We start from the raw sequence: 18,018 nt of genomic DNA, 5'->3' as shown, positions 1-18,018 counted from the left end.
TTCTGAAAACAAGAGCGGTACAGCAGCTCAAGCGGGCTTGGCCTGGTAAAATGAAAAAAAAACAGTGTTAGTATAGAATATTTAAACAAAGGTACAAAGTGGCGATCTGGGTCAAGACAAATTAAACTTAAGCGAGAGAATTGAAGCGAATGCGACCAGGCGAGGGCAGGAGGCAAGGCCCGCGTTGTAAAGTTCCAACGTGGACATCGCTTCCATGCTCGCTGCTACTCAATTGACATCCCTATGAGAGAGAGAGCGAGGCTCTACCTCTGTACACAACAACAACCACCACAACCACAACCAACACAACACCCACCCACACCACAAATACCACAACCACCACAACTACCACCACCACAACCACCACCACCACAACTACTACCACCACCACCACTACAACTACTACCACCACCACCACAACTACCACAACTATCACAACAACTACCACTACCACAACAACTACCACTACCACAACAACTACCACCACCACAACTACCACCACCACCACAACAACTACCACCACCACCACAACAACCACCACCACAACTACCACTACCACAACAACTACCACCACCACAACAACTACAACCACCACAACTACCACCACAACTACCACCACCACCACCACAACAACCACCACAACAACTACCACCACAACCACAACAACTACCACAACAACTACTACCACTACCACAACAACTACCACCACCACAACAACTACCACCACCACAACAACTACCACCACCACAACAACTACCACCACAACAACCACCACCACCACCACCACAACAACCACCACCACAACAACCACCACCACCACAACTACCACCACAACAACTACTACCACCACAACTACCACCACCACCACAACAACCACCACCACCACCACAACTACCACCACAACTGCAACCACCACAACCACCACCACAACCACCACCACAACCACCACCACAACCACCACCACAACCACCACCACCACTACCGCGATGATAATTTCTCACCTCGGATTGCAGTTCACGGGCGGAGCGGCAACTCCTGGTCCCTCGTGACGTCACGCGGCAGCAGGTGACATGACGTCACTTGCGGGGTACACCTCCCCCTGGCGTTTGACGCCAATGAGGTCACGCTAAGCGGTGACGTCAGAGAGCTGGGTCAGAGTTCAAGTTTGTTGACAGAAAGGGAGCGGCAGCGTCGAAACGGCCTCAAACGAGTCCCCGGTGCGGTGTGTCAACATCGCCAGCACTGGGGAGACGAAGGCGGCCGGGCGTGGTGCTGGCCACCCACCCCTCGTGTGCCGTGACGACCTCCACCGGTGCTGCTACTCGCTATGAGCAGCACTTTGTAGATGTCGTGGCTTGGCTCTCCAGCACACCGCTGGCGACATTTCACGATGACATTTTCACGTCCATAAAAGGAAAATCGTCATACGAACCGAGGCCGTTTTTTGGCAAAATTGATGCAATTTTTTTTTGCAACGAAAAGTGCATTCCTTGGTTGTGTTTAGCCTGAGTAGCCCATATATTACGTTAAAAAGTGGGGAATTTCATGCATGAAATTTTCGTATATAAAAAAGTTAATCGGCATACTGTGCCGTTTTTAGGCTCAGTAAGCCCAACGTTCACAGCTTTATTTTAGGACGAAAGTTAATTCCTCTATTGTATTTACCCTTAGTATGCCATGTGTTAGATTAAAAGTGGAACATTTCACGATGAAATGTTAACGTCCCAAACAGGAAATCGCCATACGAACCTCTGCCGTTTTTGGCTAAAATTGAACAAATTTTTACAGCTGTATTTTTTAACAAAAGTGCATTCCTCGGTTGTGTTTAGCCTGAGTAGTCTGTATATTACATTAAAAGTGAGAAATTTCACCATGAAATTTGAAGTAAAAACATCAAATCGGCATACTTTACCAATGCCATTTTTGGCCAAAATTTTCTCAATTTTCATAGCTAGATTTTCCAAGAAAAAGTGAATTCCTCCATTTTGTTAAGCATTCGTATGCTCTATATTACTTTAAAAGTGGGAAATTTCACGATTAAATTTTCACGTCCCAAAAATAAAATCGGCATACTTATGCCGATTTTAACTAAAATAAGCAAAATTTTCATAGCTTTCTTTTTCAAAAAAAAGTTCATTCATCAATTGTATTTACCCTTAGTATGCTATTAGATTAAAAGTGGAACATTTTATGATGAAATGTGCACGTCCCAATATAGAATATCGGCATACTAACCTATGCCGTTTTTGGCCAATAATGGACAAATATTTGCAACTTCATTTTTCAACAAAAGTGCAATCCTCGGGTGTGCTTAGCCTTAGTATCCTATAGATTACGATAAAAGTGGGAAATTTCACGCCGGGTACTTCCCGCGAGTACTCTTATATAAGCACACAACTTCATCTGTGGTGAACCCTGCACTTTCCTTCTTTTTCATGCAGGAGGCGCTGCAAACCTACGCGCCCCCTGCATGAACGACGGAGGAGCAGGGACAGACGTTCAATCGCGTTGGAATCGATCTGCAGACGGCGGTCTTCTGGCACGGCCAGCTCTGTGTCGCCTTATCTCCACCCCGCGATCCCAACCAGGAGAAAGTCCGCATCGAACCGAACCCCGGTAAGGCCATCTACTTAACGACTAGAGAAAATTCACACAAAATGTCGTTTTCAATTAAGTCTTCCAGATGTAAAATGACATAAGCTTTAATGAAGAAATAAAATTATCTAATTAAAAAATAATACAATTCAAAGTTGTTTCATTTTAAAAATTCTAAACGGAGCATCGGGTGCTTGCGTGGATGTGTCGTTCGTGTGAATTTTTTTCGTGACTTTCCTGGCCCAAGGCCGTAAATGGTTGTGAGGGGCACCGCAGGCGGTCAGGCTTGCTTCAACCCCATGGTTGTGAACATCCAGACGTTAATCGGCGAGGACCATTTCTCGTCCTAATTCGACAAAATCTACGTCAACACGTAATACAAAATTATAATTCGTGTTGTTGAGAATGTATCTCCTCTACGTGTAACTTTTGAGTGGTATGCCTTGTAAATGATGAATGATCCGAGTGTGCTCCCTATTTCAAAGACAATGAGTTGCTCCAAAGGCAGACGCTACCTGAAAACACAAAAGTACCCTTTGACCTGTATCACAAGAACTATGAGTCTCACCTGAGTGATCTGTACAGGTTACTTGCAAAACAAACACTTTGTCCTAACATCACTTATTCAATGTTTGACCCTTATAGACCAAATGGTACATGTACGCACACCATCAAACAAGTATTCATTCTAAATTATTGACAGGCATATTAACAAAATTGAATTACTGCACTGAAATATACTGCATTAGGTTACATCCTATTAACAAGAAGCTAATTAAAAAAATACGCACCGTCTGCTTAACAGTGTATGTACAACATACTAATGCACCATTCAAAACGAGTAGGCCATTGCATGCTGGCATCAGGGTCAAAATTGATGAAATTCTAAACATTACCTACAAACTCCACAACTAAGATGCCACATCAACCATCGCCTCCTACTGACAGGCTCTTGTCCACATGCAGGCCGGTGCACGGCCACCACCTTGTGCCACATAGGGGCAGCTGCTACCTGGGGATGCTCTTCGAGTGTTTGAAACGAGATACGATGCAAAACTCCGAGTTGCCGAGGCGATTAAGCAAGCACCATATAAATGCAATTGATAACTCTGTGTATGCTTGGGAGCTTATTGGCATTCGCTCCTGGTTAGAGATCTACCCAACCCACAGGTCCACACAGGCTTGCTGCTCTTACTCTGCAGGTTGAACCTAGGAATTGAGTGTTCAACTTCACATTCTTGTCATTAAGAGCCTGTGACAAAGGTGCATCTATTGCAGCGACATCGTCTCAAGCTAACACATCTACCGGGTCTCAATTTGACTTTGTATTGTCTCGGAGGAAGTCCACCCACACCTCCACTTCCACAAACTGCTGGGAGTTGCCTCGCTCTGCCTCACAGTCAGAATTCTCCTCCTGCTTCACGTTGCCTCCATCGATGTGAAGGTCAGATTTTGGAGTTGACTCTTCATCTTCACATTTTACCTTCACTTCTTCGCTCTTCACCATCACTTCTTCACTCTTCACCATCACTTCTTCATATTTCACCTTGACACTTTTAAAAGCGTCCAAGCTGGGATTTTCTTCCCGTTCTTGTTTGATGAGGGATGAGATCATTGCGGCACTTTGACTTTCACAAGCTGATTTCAGACTCCACTCCTTGTGGATCTTCTGATGCTTGTGTGTTCTCTGGTGTCTTTGAAGAGCAGATGACTGTGCAAACGCCTTCACACACACACTGCACTTGAAGGGGTTCTCTCCCATGTGTGTTCTCTGGTGTACATGAAGAGATGAATCTGAAAATGCCTTCCTGCACGGAGTGCATCTGAAGGATTTCTCTCCCGTGTGTGTTTTCTGGTGTTTTTTTAAAACAGATGACTGTGCAAACACCTTCCCACACACACTGCACTTGAAAGGTTTCTCTCTCGTGTGTGTTCTCTGGTGTGCTACAAGATTAGCTGACTGTGAAAATGCCTTCCTACACACACTGCACTTGAAAGGTTTCTCTCTCGTGTGTGTTCTCTGGTGTGCTACAAGATTAGCTGACTGTGAAAACGCCTTCCCACACACACTGCACTTGAAGGGTTTCTCTCCCGTGTGTGTTCTCTGGTGTGCATGAAGAGCAGATGAATGTGCAAACGCCTTCCCACACACACTGCACTTGAAGGGTTTCTCTCCCGTGTGTGTTCTCTGGTGTGCTACAAGAGAACATGAATGTGAAAACAACTTCCCACACACATTGCACTTGAAGGGTTTCTCTCCTGTGTGTGTTCTCTGGTGTGCTACAAGATTAATTGACTGTGAAAACGCCTTCCCACACACACTGCACTTGAAGGGTTTCTCTCCTGTGTGTGTTCTCTGGTGTGCTACAAGATTAGCTGACTGTGAAAACGCCTTCCCACACACACCGCACTTGAAGGGTTTCTCTCCCGTGTGTGTTCTCTGGTGTGCTACAAGAGTAGATGACTGTGAAAACGCCTTCCCACACACACTGCACTTGAAAGGTTTCTCTCCCGTGTGCATTCTCTGGTGTGCTACAAGAGTAGATGACTCTGCAAACGCCTTCCCACACACACTGCACTTGAAGGGTTTCTCTCCCGTGTGTATTCTCTTGTGTGCTACAAGATGAGATGAAAGTAAAAACGCCTTCCCACACACACTGCACTTGAAGGGTTTCTCTCCCGTGTGTGTTCTCTGGTGTGCTACAAGATGAGATGAATGTGTAAACGCCTTTCCACACACAATGCACCTGAAGGGTCTCTCTACCGTGTGTGGTCTCTGGTGTACATGAAGAGAAGATGAATCTGAAAATGCCTTCCCGCACGGAGTGCATCTGAAGGATTTCTCTCCCGTGTGTGTTTTCTGGTGTTTTTTAAAAACAGATGACTGTGCAAACACCTTCCCACACACACTGCACTTGAAAGGTTTATCTCTCGTGTGTGTTCTCTGGTGTGCTACAAGATTAGCTGACTGTGAAAACGCCTTGCCACACACACTGCACTTGAAGGGTTTCTCTCCCGTGTGAGTTCTCTGGTGCGTTATAAGAGTATATAAATGTGCAAACGCCTTCCCACACACACTGCACTTGAAGGGTTTCTCTCCCGTGTGTGTTCTCTGGTGTGCTACAAGAGTAGATGACTGTGAAAACGCCTTCCCACACACACTGCACTTGAAAGGTTTCTCTCCCGTGTGCATTCTCTGGTGTGCTACAAGAGTAGATGACTCTGCAAACGCCTTCCCACACACACTGCACTTGAAGGGTTTCTCTCCCGTGTGTGTTCTCTGGTGTGCTACAAGATGAGATGAACGTGTAAACGCCTTTCCACACACAATGCACCTGAAGGGTCTCTCTCCCGTGTGTGTTCTCTGGTGTACATGAAGAGTAGATGACTCTGCAAACGCCTTCCCACACACACTGCACTTGAAGGGTTTCTTTCCAGTGTGAGTTCTCTGGTGCTGTGTAAAATGTTCAGGACGATCCGTGCTGTATGCACACAGGTCGCATTGATGCCTTTTTGCACCGAGCCGCGCCGAGTGCCTTTGCTCCATCAGACAAATTCTGCAGAGGAAGCGACAGCTGCAGACAGAAAAAAAGAATATCCCCACCATCTACACATCAGTATCGATGCACAGAGGAATGCATATACAGTCACACGTGACTTACACGTCTATACTTATTCATATATTCATGATATAGTGAAAAAGTGTCCCAAATTCATCACACGGGCTGTTATGGCACACAATGAGAGAGCAAATGGTTATAACTGTGCCTGGAAGCCCTCGTATCTTCAAAATGAATGTTAACCCAAAACTCAGAGCATACAATTTCGGCTGTCTGGCTTCAAAAGGAATATTTATGAAAGCTAAATTCAGCTGACATAGCAAAGGGTGTTGAAAATAATAAATTTTTTGTTCTGCAGAAATGCATAAATTAATGTTCAATCGCAACTTAGAGGTGTGAAGCTAGGCACAGATGTCCTTGAATGCTGGGATGAACAGTTCCGACTTCAGCTGCACCGTGTGCTGTGATAACTTCCTGACTCCATTCTTATAAAGAGTTCCAGATGAAAAAAAATACAACTACTGTTTTGGGAAAACCTCCGTGCTCAATGGAGTTAATAGACGTTACTGCAACTATAAACTTCATACTGTCACACACTCAAGAGGCGGAGCCAGGATTTTCAGGTAGGGGGGGAAACCCCTCCAGCAATGAAAAATGATAGGAGTTGTTATTAAGTATGAAGTTGTTAGTAAGGAGTTGTTAGTAAGAACTTGTCCCTTGCTTTTTATTTGACGCGTGTGATCGGCATCGTGCTCGCTGAAGGTGTTGATGCCTTCAGAGAAGTCGTGTACTGTAGACGCAACTGCGCACAATTCTGCGAGTCGCTTGTAACTGCTTTGCCGTTTCTTATTGCCAATTATGGACACGGACTGTTGTCCTCTCAGAGTCCCTGGCACGTAATAACATGCCACACGGTGGCGGTGGGGGTCGCAAAATGCTGATTTATCTATATATATAAAAAGGAAATTTGTGAATGTCTGTTCGAAAACATGCAACAAACTTGAAATTAGGCATGTGGGTAGCTTCCAGACTGTACACAATGCGAAAAGTATAAAAATAGACTTTTGTATTTTGGGGGGGGTCTGGTGGGGTGCAATAATGCATTTATTTTGCACGCAAGTGAGCGGTGACGTCATATCTGTGATGTCACACCCGCATGCGGAAGCATTACACAGCGTGCTTGCTGACATCACCCCCACCCCCCCCAAACACTCCGCGTAGGACGTGTTTTAATCCAAGACAAGAATCCAAGTCCCGGGCAAAGCCGGGTAGTGAAGCTAGTTACTAATAAACCCCAATGATCCCATCGAAATTAGGGATTTCGATCGGATCGTTGGGGGGGCACGTGCCACCCCACCCCCACTGGCTCCACCACTGTCACGCACTGGCATGGTTCACAGGTGGTGGTGTGTCCAGACCCACGCCTGGCCACCTTCACCTGCTCAGTATTAATGCTTCCTCACTCCACCAAGTAATTCATTGAGGATCAACCAACACAGCCGAGGCTGCGTGTCTCTCTCTCTCTCTCCCAGTGGTCGCGTTGATTTCCTTCCCGATCCCCGGGTTTCCCCTCCACATGTCTTGAGTGAACACCGCCACGCGTCTAGAGTGAACAACGCCACGCGTCTGGAGTGAACACCGCCACGAGTCTAGAGTGAACACCGCCACGCGTCTAGTGAACACCGCCACGCGTCCAGAGTGAACACCGCCACGCGTCCAGAGTGAACACCGCCACGCGTCTAGAGTGAACACCGCCACGCGTCCAGAGTGAACACCACCACGCGTCTAGAGTGAACACCGCCACGCGTCTATAGTGAACAACGCCACGCGTCTAGAGTGAACACCGCCACGCGTCCAGAGTGAACACCGCCACGCGTCCAGAGTGAACACCGCCACGTGTCCAGAGTGAACACCGCCACGCATCCAGAGTGAACACCGCCACGCGTCTAGAGTGAACACCGCCACGCGTCTAGAGTAAACACCGCCACGCGTCTAGAGTGAACACAGCCACACGCTATTGACAAGCCCCACCTTGTTATTATTGTGGTTGTGGGCAGGTCTTTTCTGAAAACAAGAGCGGTATAGCAGCTCAAGCGGGCGTGGCCTGGTAAAAAATGAAAAAAAAAACTCTGAATATTTAAAACAAAACAAAGTTACAAGGTAGCGAGCCAGGTGAAGAGAAATTAAAACTTAAGCAAGATACTCTTTGGTTCTTTCGGGAAAGTCATGTAGAATAAATAAATAAATAAATTTGACAATAGCATGCGACGTTTCGATTGCAACACAAGCAATCATCATCAGGTACAAATGAAAGAGAAAACAAACCTAGTCAACTTAGAAATTCTATATTTGAAGCTTTCGTGACTGCAAGGATTCAAATTCTTAGGTTTTTTCTGGTAAAGTCACGTCGGTAAAAAATTAAAATTAATAAAAGTAAAATAAAAATAGAATAAAAATCACGACGTTTTGGAGGCAACACAAGCCTCCGTCTTCAGGTGGAACCGTCACAGCACGATTGCTGCATCAAGTAAGATGCAGCAATCATTAAGTAAGAAGCAGCAATCATCAAGTAAGATGCAGCAATCACCAAGTAAGATGCAGCAATCATCAAGTAAGATGCAGCAATCATCAAGTAAGATGCAGCAATCATCAAGTAAGATGCAGCAATCATCAAATAAGAAGCAGCAATCATCAAGTAAGATGCAGCAATCATCAAGTAAGATGCAGCAATCATCAAGTAAGATGCAGCAATCATCAAATAAGATGCAGCAATCATCAAGTAAGATGCAGCAATCATCAAGTAAGATGCAGCAATCATCAAGTAAGATGCAGCAATCATCAAGTAAGATGCAGCAATCATCAAGTAAGATGCAGCAATCATCAAGTAAGATGCAGCAATCATCAAATAAGATGCAGCAATCATCAAATAAGATGCAGCAATCATCAAGTAAGATGCAGCAATCATCAAGTAAGATGCAGCAATCATCAAGTAAGATGCAGCAATCATCAAGTAAGATGCAGCAATCATCAAATAAGATGCAGAAATCATCAAGTAAGATGCAGCAATCGTGCTGTGACGGTTCCACCTGAAGACGGAAGCTTGTGTTGCCTCCAAAACGTCGTGATTTTTATTTTATTTTTATTTTACTTTTATTAATTTGAATTTTTTACCTACGTGACTTTACCAAAAAACCTAAGAATATGAAACTTAGAAATGTAATGCAATACAACAGAGTCGGCTAACATAACAGTCAACACCCCACCTGGTTGATCACGTTCTTCCAAAGATTGCTCAATTTGAGAGAGACACGGAGACACATAGACAGACACATAAGCAGAGAGAGATGACACAAAGACACACAGAGAGAGACACACACATAGACATACAGAGAGAGATGACAGAGAGAGACACACACATAGACACATGACACAGACACACAGAGACACACACATAGACACACATAGACACAGAGACACACACACATAGACACACAGAGAGACAACGCCTCTGTGTCAAAGTCAACATTGGGGGGGACCAAATCTTCCGGGGGGTCTGGGGTCCCCCCCCCCCCCCCCCCCCAGAAAAATATCTAAATTTGAAAACTAATTTCCTGCCATTTCCTCCCTAAAATATTTGTAAAAGTTCACTAACACATGGGATGGAATTTGTTTTATTTGATACAATGTCTAATAGTGTATTGTATTACATTGCTGTTTTTTCTTTTTTACCTTTTCTTGTTTCATAGTATGTAATGGCAGAGATTAGGGATTCATAAAGTACAACGCAATCATATAAACAGAAATCTATGCATTGTTATATGAAGAAAAGTCCAGATTTTGTGGCAAAGGTTTAGCAAATTGTTGTTTTTATTAACAGAGCATCGCAATAATTATTTACAAATATTTTTACAGCAACATATTGGAGGGGCATATTTGATTATTATAATTATTATAACATATTACACTTATTATGACATTATAATTATTATATATTATTATAACTATTCTAACATATTATAATTATTATAACATATTATAACGTAATCGCCTGGCTGATTACGTTCTTCCACAGGTTGCTCAATTTGAGAGACAAAACACAGACACGGAGACACACAGACAGAGAGAGATGACACAGAGACACACACACACAGAGACACAGAGAGACACACACATAGACACACAGAGAGAGACACACACACAGAGACACAGAGAGACACACACATAGACACACAGAGAGAGACACACACACAGAGACAGAGAGACACACACACAGACACACAAGCAGAGAGAGATAACACAGAGACACAGACATATAATTATTTTATATTATAATTATTAAAATATATTATAATTACGGCTTTGTGTCAATGAGATTTGGAGCTTTAGTGACAGCACAGAGAAAGACACTTAATCAAACAAACTTAATATTTGAAAAAGTAATGCAATGCAACACAGAGAGTCGGTCAACACACAACTAACGCATCGCCTGGCTGATTACGTTCTTCCACAGGTCGCTAAACTATCTTCTTGGTTCTTTCGGTAAAGTCACGTAGAATGGAAATAATAAAATAATAAAAATATAAAAAATAAGACTATTTCATTATTTCCATTCCACGTGATATAAAACTTAATAAAATGTAATGTTTTATTTGCGTTATTTATTTTATTTTATTATTTCTATTCTACGTGATGTAAAACATATTAAAAGGTTATTATGTTTTTTTTTTATTTCATTGGTTTATGTTTATTCTTTTATTATTTCCATTCTACGTGATGACTTTACCGAAAGAACCAAGCAGATGAATCACTGCAGGCACGAAAGAAGCTTTACATCGAAATTGCTCAACTAAGCGAGAGAATTGAAGCGAACGCGACCAGGCGAGGGCAGGAGGCACTAGGCCCCGCGTTGTAAAGTTTCAATCTGCACATCGCTTCCATGCTCGCTGCTACTCAAATAACATCCCTACGAGAGAGAGCGAGGCTCTACCTCGGTAAACAACAACACAACCACAACCACCACAACAACCACCACCACAACAACAATCACCACAACCGCGATGAGAATTTCTCACCTCGGATTGCAGTTCACGCGCGGAGCGGCAGATTCCTGTTACCTCGTGACGTCACGCGAGAGCAGCAGGCGGTGACATGACGTCACTTGCGTGGTACAAGACACTCCCCTCCCACGACGAATGGGACTTAACTTGAATAAATTATGTTAATGAGACCAGCCCAGACGTGGAGGGACGGGGCGGGGCTGCTGAACCCGTCGCAAAAAAACTCGCGACGACTTTCACGAATAAATTATGTTAATGAGGCGCCAGTCACCGGAAGTAGCTTTGCCCAAATAAGGATTGGCACTGGGACAGATATCGGCAGCGGCCGAGCGGAGGTGACGTCACGCTCAAGAGCTTCGCGGTCGGGGGGGTGGGGCGAATACCTTGGTGACATGACGTCACTAGCGAGGCTAAAATTGAACGAATTTTTACAGCTGTATTTTTTAACAAAAAGTGCATTCCTCGGTTGTGTTGAGCAGCCTATATATTACATTAAAAGCGAGAAATTTCACCATGAAATTTGAAGTAAAAACATCAAATCGACATACTTTACCAATGCCGTTCTTGGCCAAAATTTGCTACATTTTCATAGCTAGATTTTACAAGAAAAAGTGAATTCCTCCATTTTGTTAAGCATTAGTATGCTCTATATTACTTTAAAAGTGAGAAATTTCACGATTACATTTTCACGCCCCAAAAATAAAATCAGTGATACTTACTTATGCCGGTTTTAACCAAAATAAGCAAAATTTTCATAGCTTTCTTTCTCAACAAAAAGTTCATTCATCAATTGTATTTACCCTTAGTATGCTATGTATTAGATTAAAAGTGGAACATTTTATGATGAAATGTGCACGTCCCAATATAGAATATCGGCATAATAACCTATGCCGTTTTTGGCCAATAATGGACAAATATTTGCAACTTCATTTTTCAACAAGTGCAATCCTCGGGTGTGCTTAGCCTTAGTATCCTATAGATTACGATATAAGGTGGGAAATTTCACACCGGGTACTTCCCGCGAGTACTCTTATATAAGCACACAACTTCATCTGTGGTGAACGCTGCACTTGCCTTCGTTTTCATGCAGGAGGCGCTGCAAACCTACGCGCCCCCTGCATGAACGACGGAGGAGCAGGGACAGACGTTCGATCGCGTTGGAATCGATCTGCAGACGGCGGACTTCTGGCGCGGCCAGCTCTGTGTCGCCTTATCTCCACCCCGCGATCCCAACCAGGAGAAAGTCCGCATCGAACCAAACCCCGGTAAGGCCATCTACTTAACGACTAGAGAAAATTCACACGAAATGTCGTTTTCAATCAAGTCTTCCAGATGTAAAATGATGTAAGCTTTTATTGTAGAAACACAATTCAAAACAATATACAATTTAAAGTTGTTTCATTTTAAACTTCAAAACGGAGCATCGGGTGCTTGCGTGAATGCGTCGTTCGTGTGCAATTTTTTCGTGACTTTCCTGGCCCAAGGCCGTAAATGGTTGTGAGGGGCACCGCAGGCGGTCAGGCTTGCTTCAACCCATGGTTGTCAACATCCAGACGTTAATCGGCAAGGACCATTTCTCGTCCTAATTCGACAACATCTACGTCAACACGTAATACAACATTTTAATTCGTGTTGTTGAGAATGTATCTCCACTACGTGTAACTTTTGAGTGGTATGCCTTGTAAATGATGAATGATCCGAGTGTGCTCCCTATTTCAAAGACAATGAGTTGCTCCAGAGGCAAAAGCTTCCTGAAAACACAAAAGTACCCTTTGACCTGTATCACAAGAACAATGAGTCTCACCGGACTGATCTGTACAGGTTACTTGCAAAACACACACTTTGTCCTAACATCACTTATTCAATGTTTGACCCTTATAGACAAAATGGTACATGTACGCACACCATCAGACAAGTACTCATTCTAACTTATTGAGTCTTCTTCTTCCTAGCGTTGTTCCCGCTGTGGCGCAGGGTCCGCTTTTCGGCATTGTCTTCTCCATTTGGCTCGGTCCAGGGCATCTTCAGGGGATGCGTTGACCATCTTCATGTCTTCCTTTATTCGATCCATCCATCGCTTCTTCGGACGTCCGAGTGGACGGCGGCCCTCTGGCTCATTACGCATGGCAGTCTTGGCCACTGATGACTCTTCACTTCGCATCACATGGCCGTACCACCGAAGCCTTGCTTCAAGCATCTTGTCCGCAATGGGGGCCACACCAAGTCGCTTCCGAACGTCTTCGTTCATGACACGATCCCATCGAGTGAGCCCGAGGCTCCATCTGAGCATCCTCATCTCCATGGTGTGGAGAGCTTGTTCGTGTACAGTTGTGTCATTTTAACAAAATTGAATTACTGCACTGAAATATGCTGCATCAGGTTACATCGTATTAACAAGAAGCTATTTTAAATGATACCACCGTCTGCTTAACAGTGTATGTACAACATACTATTGTGTCATTCAAAACGAGTCGGCCATTGCATGCTGGCGTCTGGGTCAAAATTTTGCAAATTCTAAACATTACCTACAAACACCACAACTGAGATGCCACATCAACCATCGCCCCCTACTGACAGGCTCTTGTCCACATGCAGGCCGGTGCAGGGCCACCACCTTGTGCCACACAGGGGCAGCTGCTACTTGGGATGCTCTTGGAGTGTTTGAAACGAGATACGATACAAAACTCCGAGTTGCCGAGGCGATTAAGCAAGCACCATATAAATACAATTGATAACATAGTGAATGCTTGGGAGCTTATTGGCTCTCGCTCCTGGTTAGAGATCTACTCAACACACAAGTCCACACAGACTGGCCGCTCTTACCCTGCAGGTTGAACCTAGGAATTGAGTGTTCAACTTCATTCTTGTCATTAATAGCCTGTGACAAAGGTGCATCTATTGGAGCAACATCGTCTCAGGCTTACACATTTACCGGGTCTCCATTTGACTTTGTATTGTCTCGGAGGAAGTCCACCCACACCTCCACTTCCACAAACTGCTGGGAGTTGCCTCGCTCTGCCTCACAGTCAGAATTCTCCTCCTGCTTCACGTTGCCTCCATCGATGTGCAGGTCCGATTTTGGAGTTAACTCTTCATCTTCACATTTCACCATCACTTCTTCACTCTTCACCATCACTACTTCACTCTTCACCATCACTTCTTCACATTTCACCTTCACCTCTTCATATTTCACCTCGATACCCTTAAAAGTCTCCAAGCTGGGGTTTTCTTCCGGTTCTTGTTTGATGAGGGATGGGCTCATTGCGGCACTTTGACTTTCACAAGCTGATTTCAGACTCCACTCCTTGTGGATCTTCTGATGCTTCTGTTTTCTCTGGTGTCTTTGAAGATTTGATGACTGTGCAAACACCTTCCCACACACACTGCACTTGAAGGGTTTCTCTCCCGTGTGTGTTCTCTGGTGTCTTTCAAGAGCAGATGAATGTGCAAAAGCCTTCCCACACACAGTGCACTTGAAGGGTTTCTCTCCCATGTGTGTTCTCTGGTGTCTTTCAAGAGCAGATGACTGTGCAAACGCCTCCCCACACACACTGCACTTGAAGGGTTTGTCTCCCGTGTGTCTTCTCTGGTGGACATGAAGAGCAGATGGATCTGAAAACGCCTTCCCACACAAACTGCACTTGAAGGGTTTCTCTCCCGTGTGTGTTCTCTGGTGTATTACAAGAGCAGATGAATGTGCAAACGCCTTCCCACACACAGTGCACTTGAAGGGTTTCTCTCCCGTGTGTGTTCTATGGTGTCTTTGAAGAGCAGATGACTTTGAAAACGCCTTCCCACACACAGTGCACTTGAAGGGTTTCTCTCCCGTGTGTGTTCTCTGGTGTGCTACAAGAGCAAATGACTGTGCAAACGCCTTCCCGCACACTCTGCACTGGAAGGGTTTCTCTCCCGTGTGTGTTCTCTGGTGTTTTTTAAGAGCACATGACTTTGAAAACGCCTTCCCACACACACTGCACTTGAAGGGTTTCTCTCCCGTGTGTGTTTTCTGGTGTGCTACAAGAGTAGATAACTGTGCAAACACCTTCCCACACACACTGCACTTGAAAGGTTTCTCTCCCGTGTGTGTTCTCTGGTGTATTACAAGAATAGATGAATGTGCAAACGGCTTCCCACACACACTGCACTTGAAGGGTTTCTCTCGTGTGTGAGTTCTCTGGTGCCGTGTCAATTTTCCAGGATGATCCGTGCTGTATGCACACCGGTCGCATTGTTGCCTTGTCGTACCGAGCTTCGCCGAGTGCCTTTGCTCCATCAGACAAATTCGGCAGATGAAGCGACAGAGGCAGCGACAGCTGCAGACAGAAAAAAAATAATATCCACACAGAGGAATGCATATATACACAGTGACACATGACTTACACGTCTATCCTTATTCATATATTCATGACATAGTGAAAAAGTTAACCAAATTCATCACACGGGCTGTTATGGCACACAATGAGAGGGTGAATGGTAATACACATGCCTGGAAGCCCTCGTATCTTCAAAATGAATGTTAACCCAAAACTCCGAGCACACAATTTCGGCTGTCTGGCTACAAAAGGAATATTTATTAAAGCTAAATTCAGTTTACATGAATTTCGATTTAAAGCTTTCATGACTGCAGGGATTCATCTTCTTGGCTCTTTCGGTAAAGTCACGTAGAAGGGAAATAATTAAACATAATACAATTATCACAACGTTTCGGCCACAACACAAGCAGCCATCCTCAGGTGAAGAACAGGTCTGTCGGAAAGGCAGCGTCTGAATGCGTCATTCAGACGCTGTCTTTCCGAACCAAGAAGATCAGTTGATATAGCAAAAGGTGTTGAAAATAATACTATTTGTGTTATGCAAAAATGCATAAATTAATGTTCAATCGCAACTTAGAGGTGTGAAGCCAGCCAGGCTCACGATGTCCTTGCACGCTGGAATGAACAGATCTGACTTCAGCTGCATGTGTGTGCTGTGTTAACTTCTTGACTGTTTCCATTCTTATAAAGTTCCAGAGGAAAACAAAAACTATTGTTGTGATATAACCTCCGTGTTCAATAGAGTTCATAGACTTAACTGCCAACACAAACTTTACACAAACTTTGCACACAGCGTTGGTGTACGGTGTTTTTTCTGCAATATTTTTGCCGTCTTTTCTTGGATTTTCTGTTTGCACTTAGTCACATATTCACTTTAAGATGTTTTTTGTTCATGTTTTTGTTTTTTGTTTGTTGCGGTTGCACCCGATTCAAGAGCTGAATGGCTCACAGGGCTATACCTAATAAATGAACTTGAACTTGAACACTGTCACGCACTGGCACAACTCTGATAATGTGTGCACTGTCCTTGAAGTTGATTGGTCCACACCCGAGACAGCTTTCCTTAGAGCCTAGTCTCACATGGTGTTGGACCAGATGACGCCAAAAGGCGCACAACTCAAAGACAATGCACCATCAGAGTATGAGAGCTCCGGGTAAGCATTTACACCATTTGAACCTCATTTTCCAGTAGCAAAATATGATAATTGTTTTTTACCCTTCTATCTGGCAACAAAACTGACACCTATTTTTACGATGAGTCATGTTTGCATAGACCACAATACCTGCAGTCGGAACGCAAACAAAAAACACAACTCTAAGCGAGAGAATTGAAGCAAACGCGATCAGGCGAGGGCAGGAGAGAGCGAGACTCTACCTCGGTACACACCAACCACCACAACAACCACCACAAGCACCACCACAACCACAACCGCCACCACAACAACCACCACCACCACCACAAGCAACACCGCCACCACCACCGCCACCACAAGCACCACCGCCACCACAACCACCACCACACCACCACAACCACAACCACCACCGCCACCACAACAGCCACCACCACAAGCACCACCACCACCACAAGCACCACAACCACCACAAGCACCACAACCACAACCACCACAACCACAACCACCACAACCACACAACCACAACAACCACCCCCACCACAACCACCACAACCACCACCACCACAACCGCGATGAGAATTTCTCACCTCGGATTTCAGTTCACGGGCGGAGCGGCAACTTCCTGGTCCCTCGTGACGTCACGCGGCAGCAGGTGACATGACGTCACTTGCGGGGTACGATGACGCTCCCCTCCCCCAATAAGCGGCTCTCAACTCTCGACGACTTTCACGAATAAATTATGTTAATGAGCCGCCAGTCACCGGAAGTAGCTTTGCCCAAATAAGGATTGGCACTGGGACAGATATCGGCAGTGGCCGAGCGGAGGTGACGTCACGCTCAAGAGCGCGGTGGTCAGGGGGTGGGTGACATGACGTCACTAACGAGGCACACCTCCCCCTAGCGTTCGACGCCGATGAGATCACGCTGAGCGGTGACGTCAGAGAGCGGGGTCAGAGTTCAAGTTTGTTGACAGAAAGGGAGCGGCAGTGTCCACTCGGCCTTAAACGAGCACCCGGTGTAGGTTGGGTTAGGGTAAGGTTAGGGGTTAGGGGTTAGGGTTTACGGTTAGGGGTTAGGGTTTACGGTTAGGGGTTAGGGGTAAGGGTTAGGGTTGGGTTAGGGGTTAGGGTTAGGCGTTAGAAGTTAGATGTTAGGGTTAGGGGTTAGTGGTAGGGGTTATGTGTTAGGGTTAATGGTAAGGGTTATGTGTTAGGGTTAGTGGTTAGGGTTATGTGTTAGGGTTAGTGGTTAGGGTTAGGTGTAGGGGTTAGGGGTTATGGGTAGGGGTAAGTGTTAGGGGTTAGGGTAGCGGTTAGTGTTTAGGGGTTAGTGTTAGGTGTTAGGGTTGGGTTAGGGTAGG

General features: G+C 44.9%; 1 protein-coding gene across 3 annotated transcripts; it reads right to left on the bottom strand.

The window, feature by feature from the left end:
- Positions 1-2,677: 2,677 nt before the first annotated feature.
- LOC133362633 (zinc finger protein ZFP2-like) lies at positions 2,678-17,303 on the bottom strand. Of its 3 annotated transcripts, none has more exons than XM_061581552.1 (3): positions 17,246-17,303; positions 14,564-15,525; positions 2,678-6,060 (listed from the first exon to the last, which is right to left on the bottom strand). In XM_061581552.1, exons 2-3 carry the CDS (start codon positions 15,483-15,485, stop codon positions 3,908-3,910), a joined length of 3,075 nt encoding a protein of 1,024 aa, XP_061437536.1. In that variant the 5' UTR covers positions 15,486-15,525; positions 17,246-17,303; the 3' UTR covers positions 2,678-3,907. The 3 variants fall into 3 exon arrangements, with proteins under 3 accessions (XP_061437536.1, XP_061437534.1, XP_061437535.1); XM_061581550.1 differs by lacking the exons at positions 14,564-15,525; positions 17,246-17,303 and adding exons at positions 8,187-8,259; positions 11,228-11,278 and having other exon boundaries at positions 2,678-6,170; XM_061581551.1 differs by lacking the exons at positions 14,564-15,525; positions 17,246-17,303 and adding an exon at positions 11,228-11,285 and having other exon boundaries at positions 2,678-6,170.
- Positions 17,304-18,018: the final 715 nt, after the last annotated feature.

The sequence above is a fragment of the Lethenteron reissneri genome, unplaced genomic scaffold (genome assembly GCF_015708825.2).
Source record: "Lethenteron reissneri isolate LAM-NWPU_2019-01 unplaced genomic scaffold, ASM1570882v1 scaffold_156, whole genome shotgun sequence".
Taxonomy (NCBI): Eukaryota; Metazoa; Chordata; class Hyperoartia; order Petromyzontiformes; family Petromyzontidae; genus Lethenteron; species Lethenteron reissneri.
Note: the sequence above shows the minus strand (reverse complement) of the source record. Positions and strands in the feature narration are given on the sequence as shown.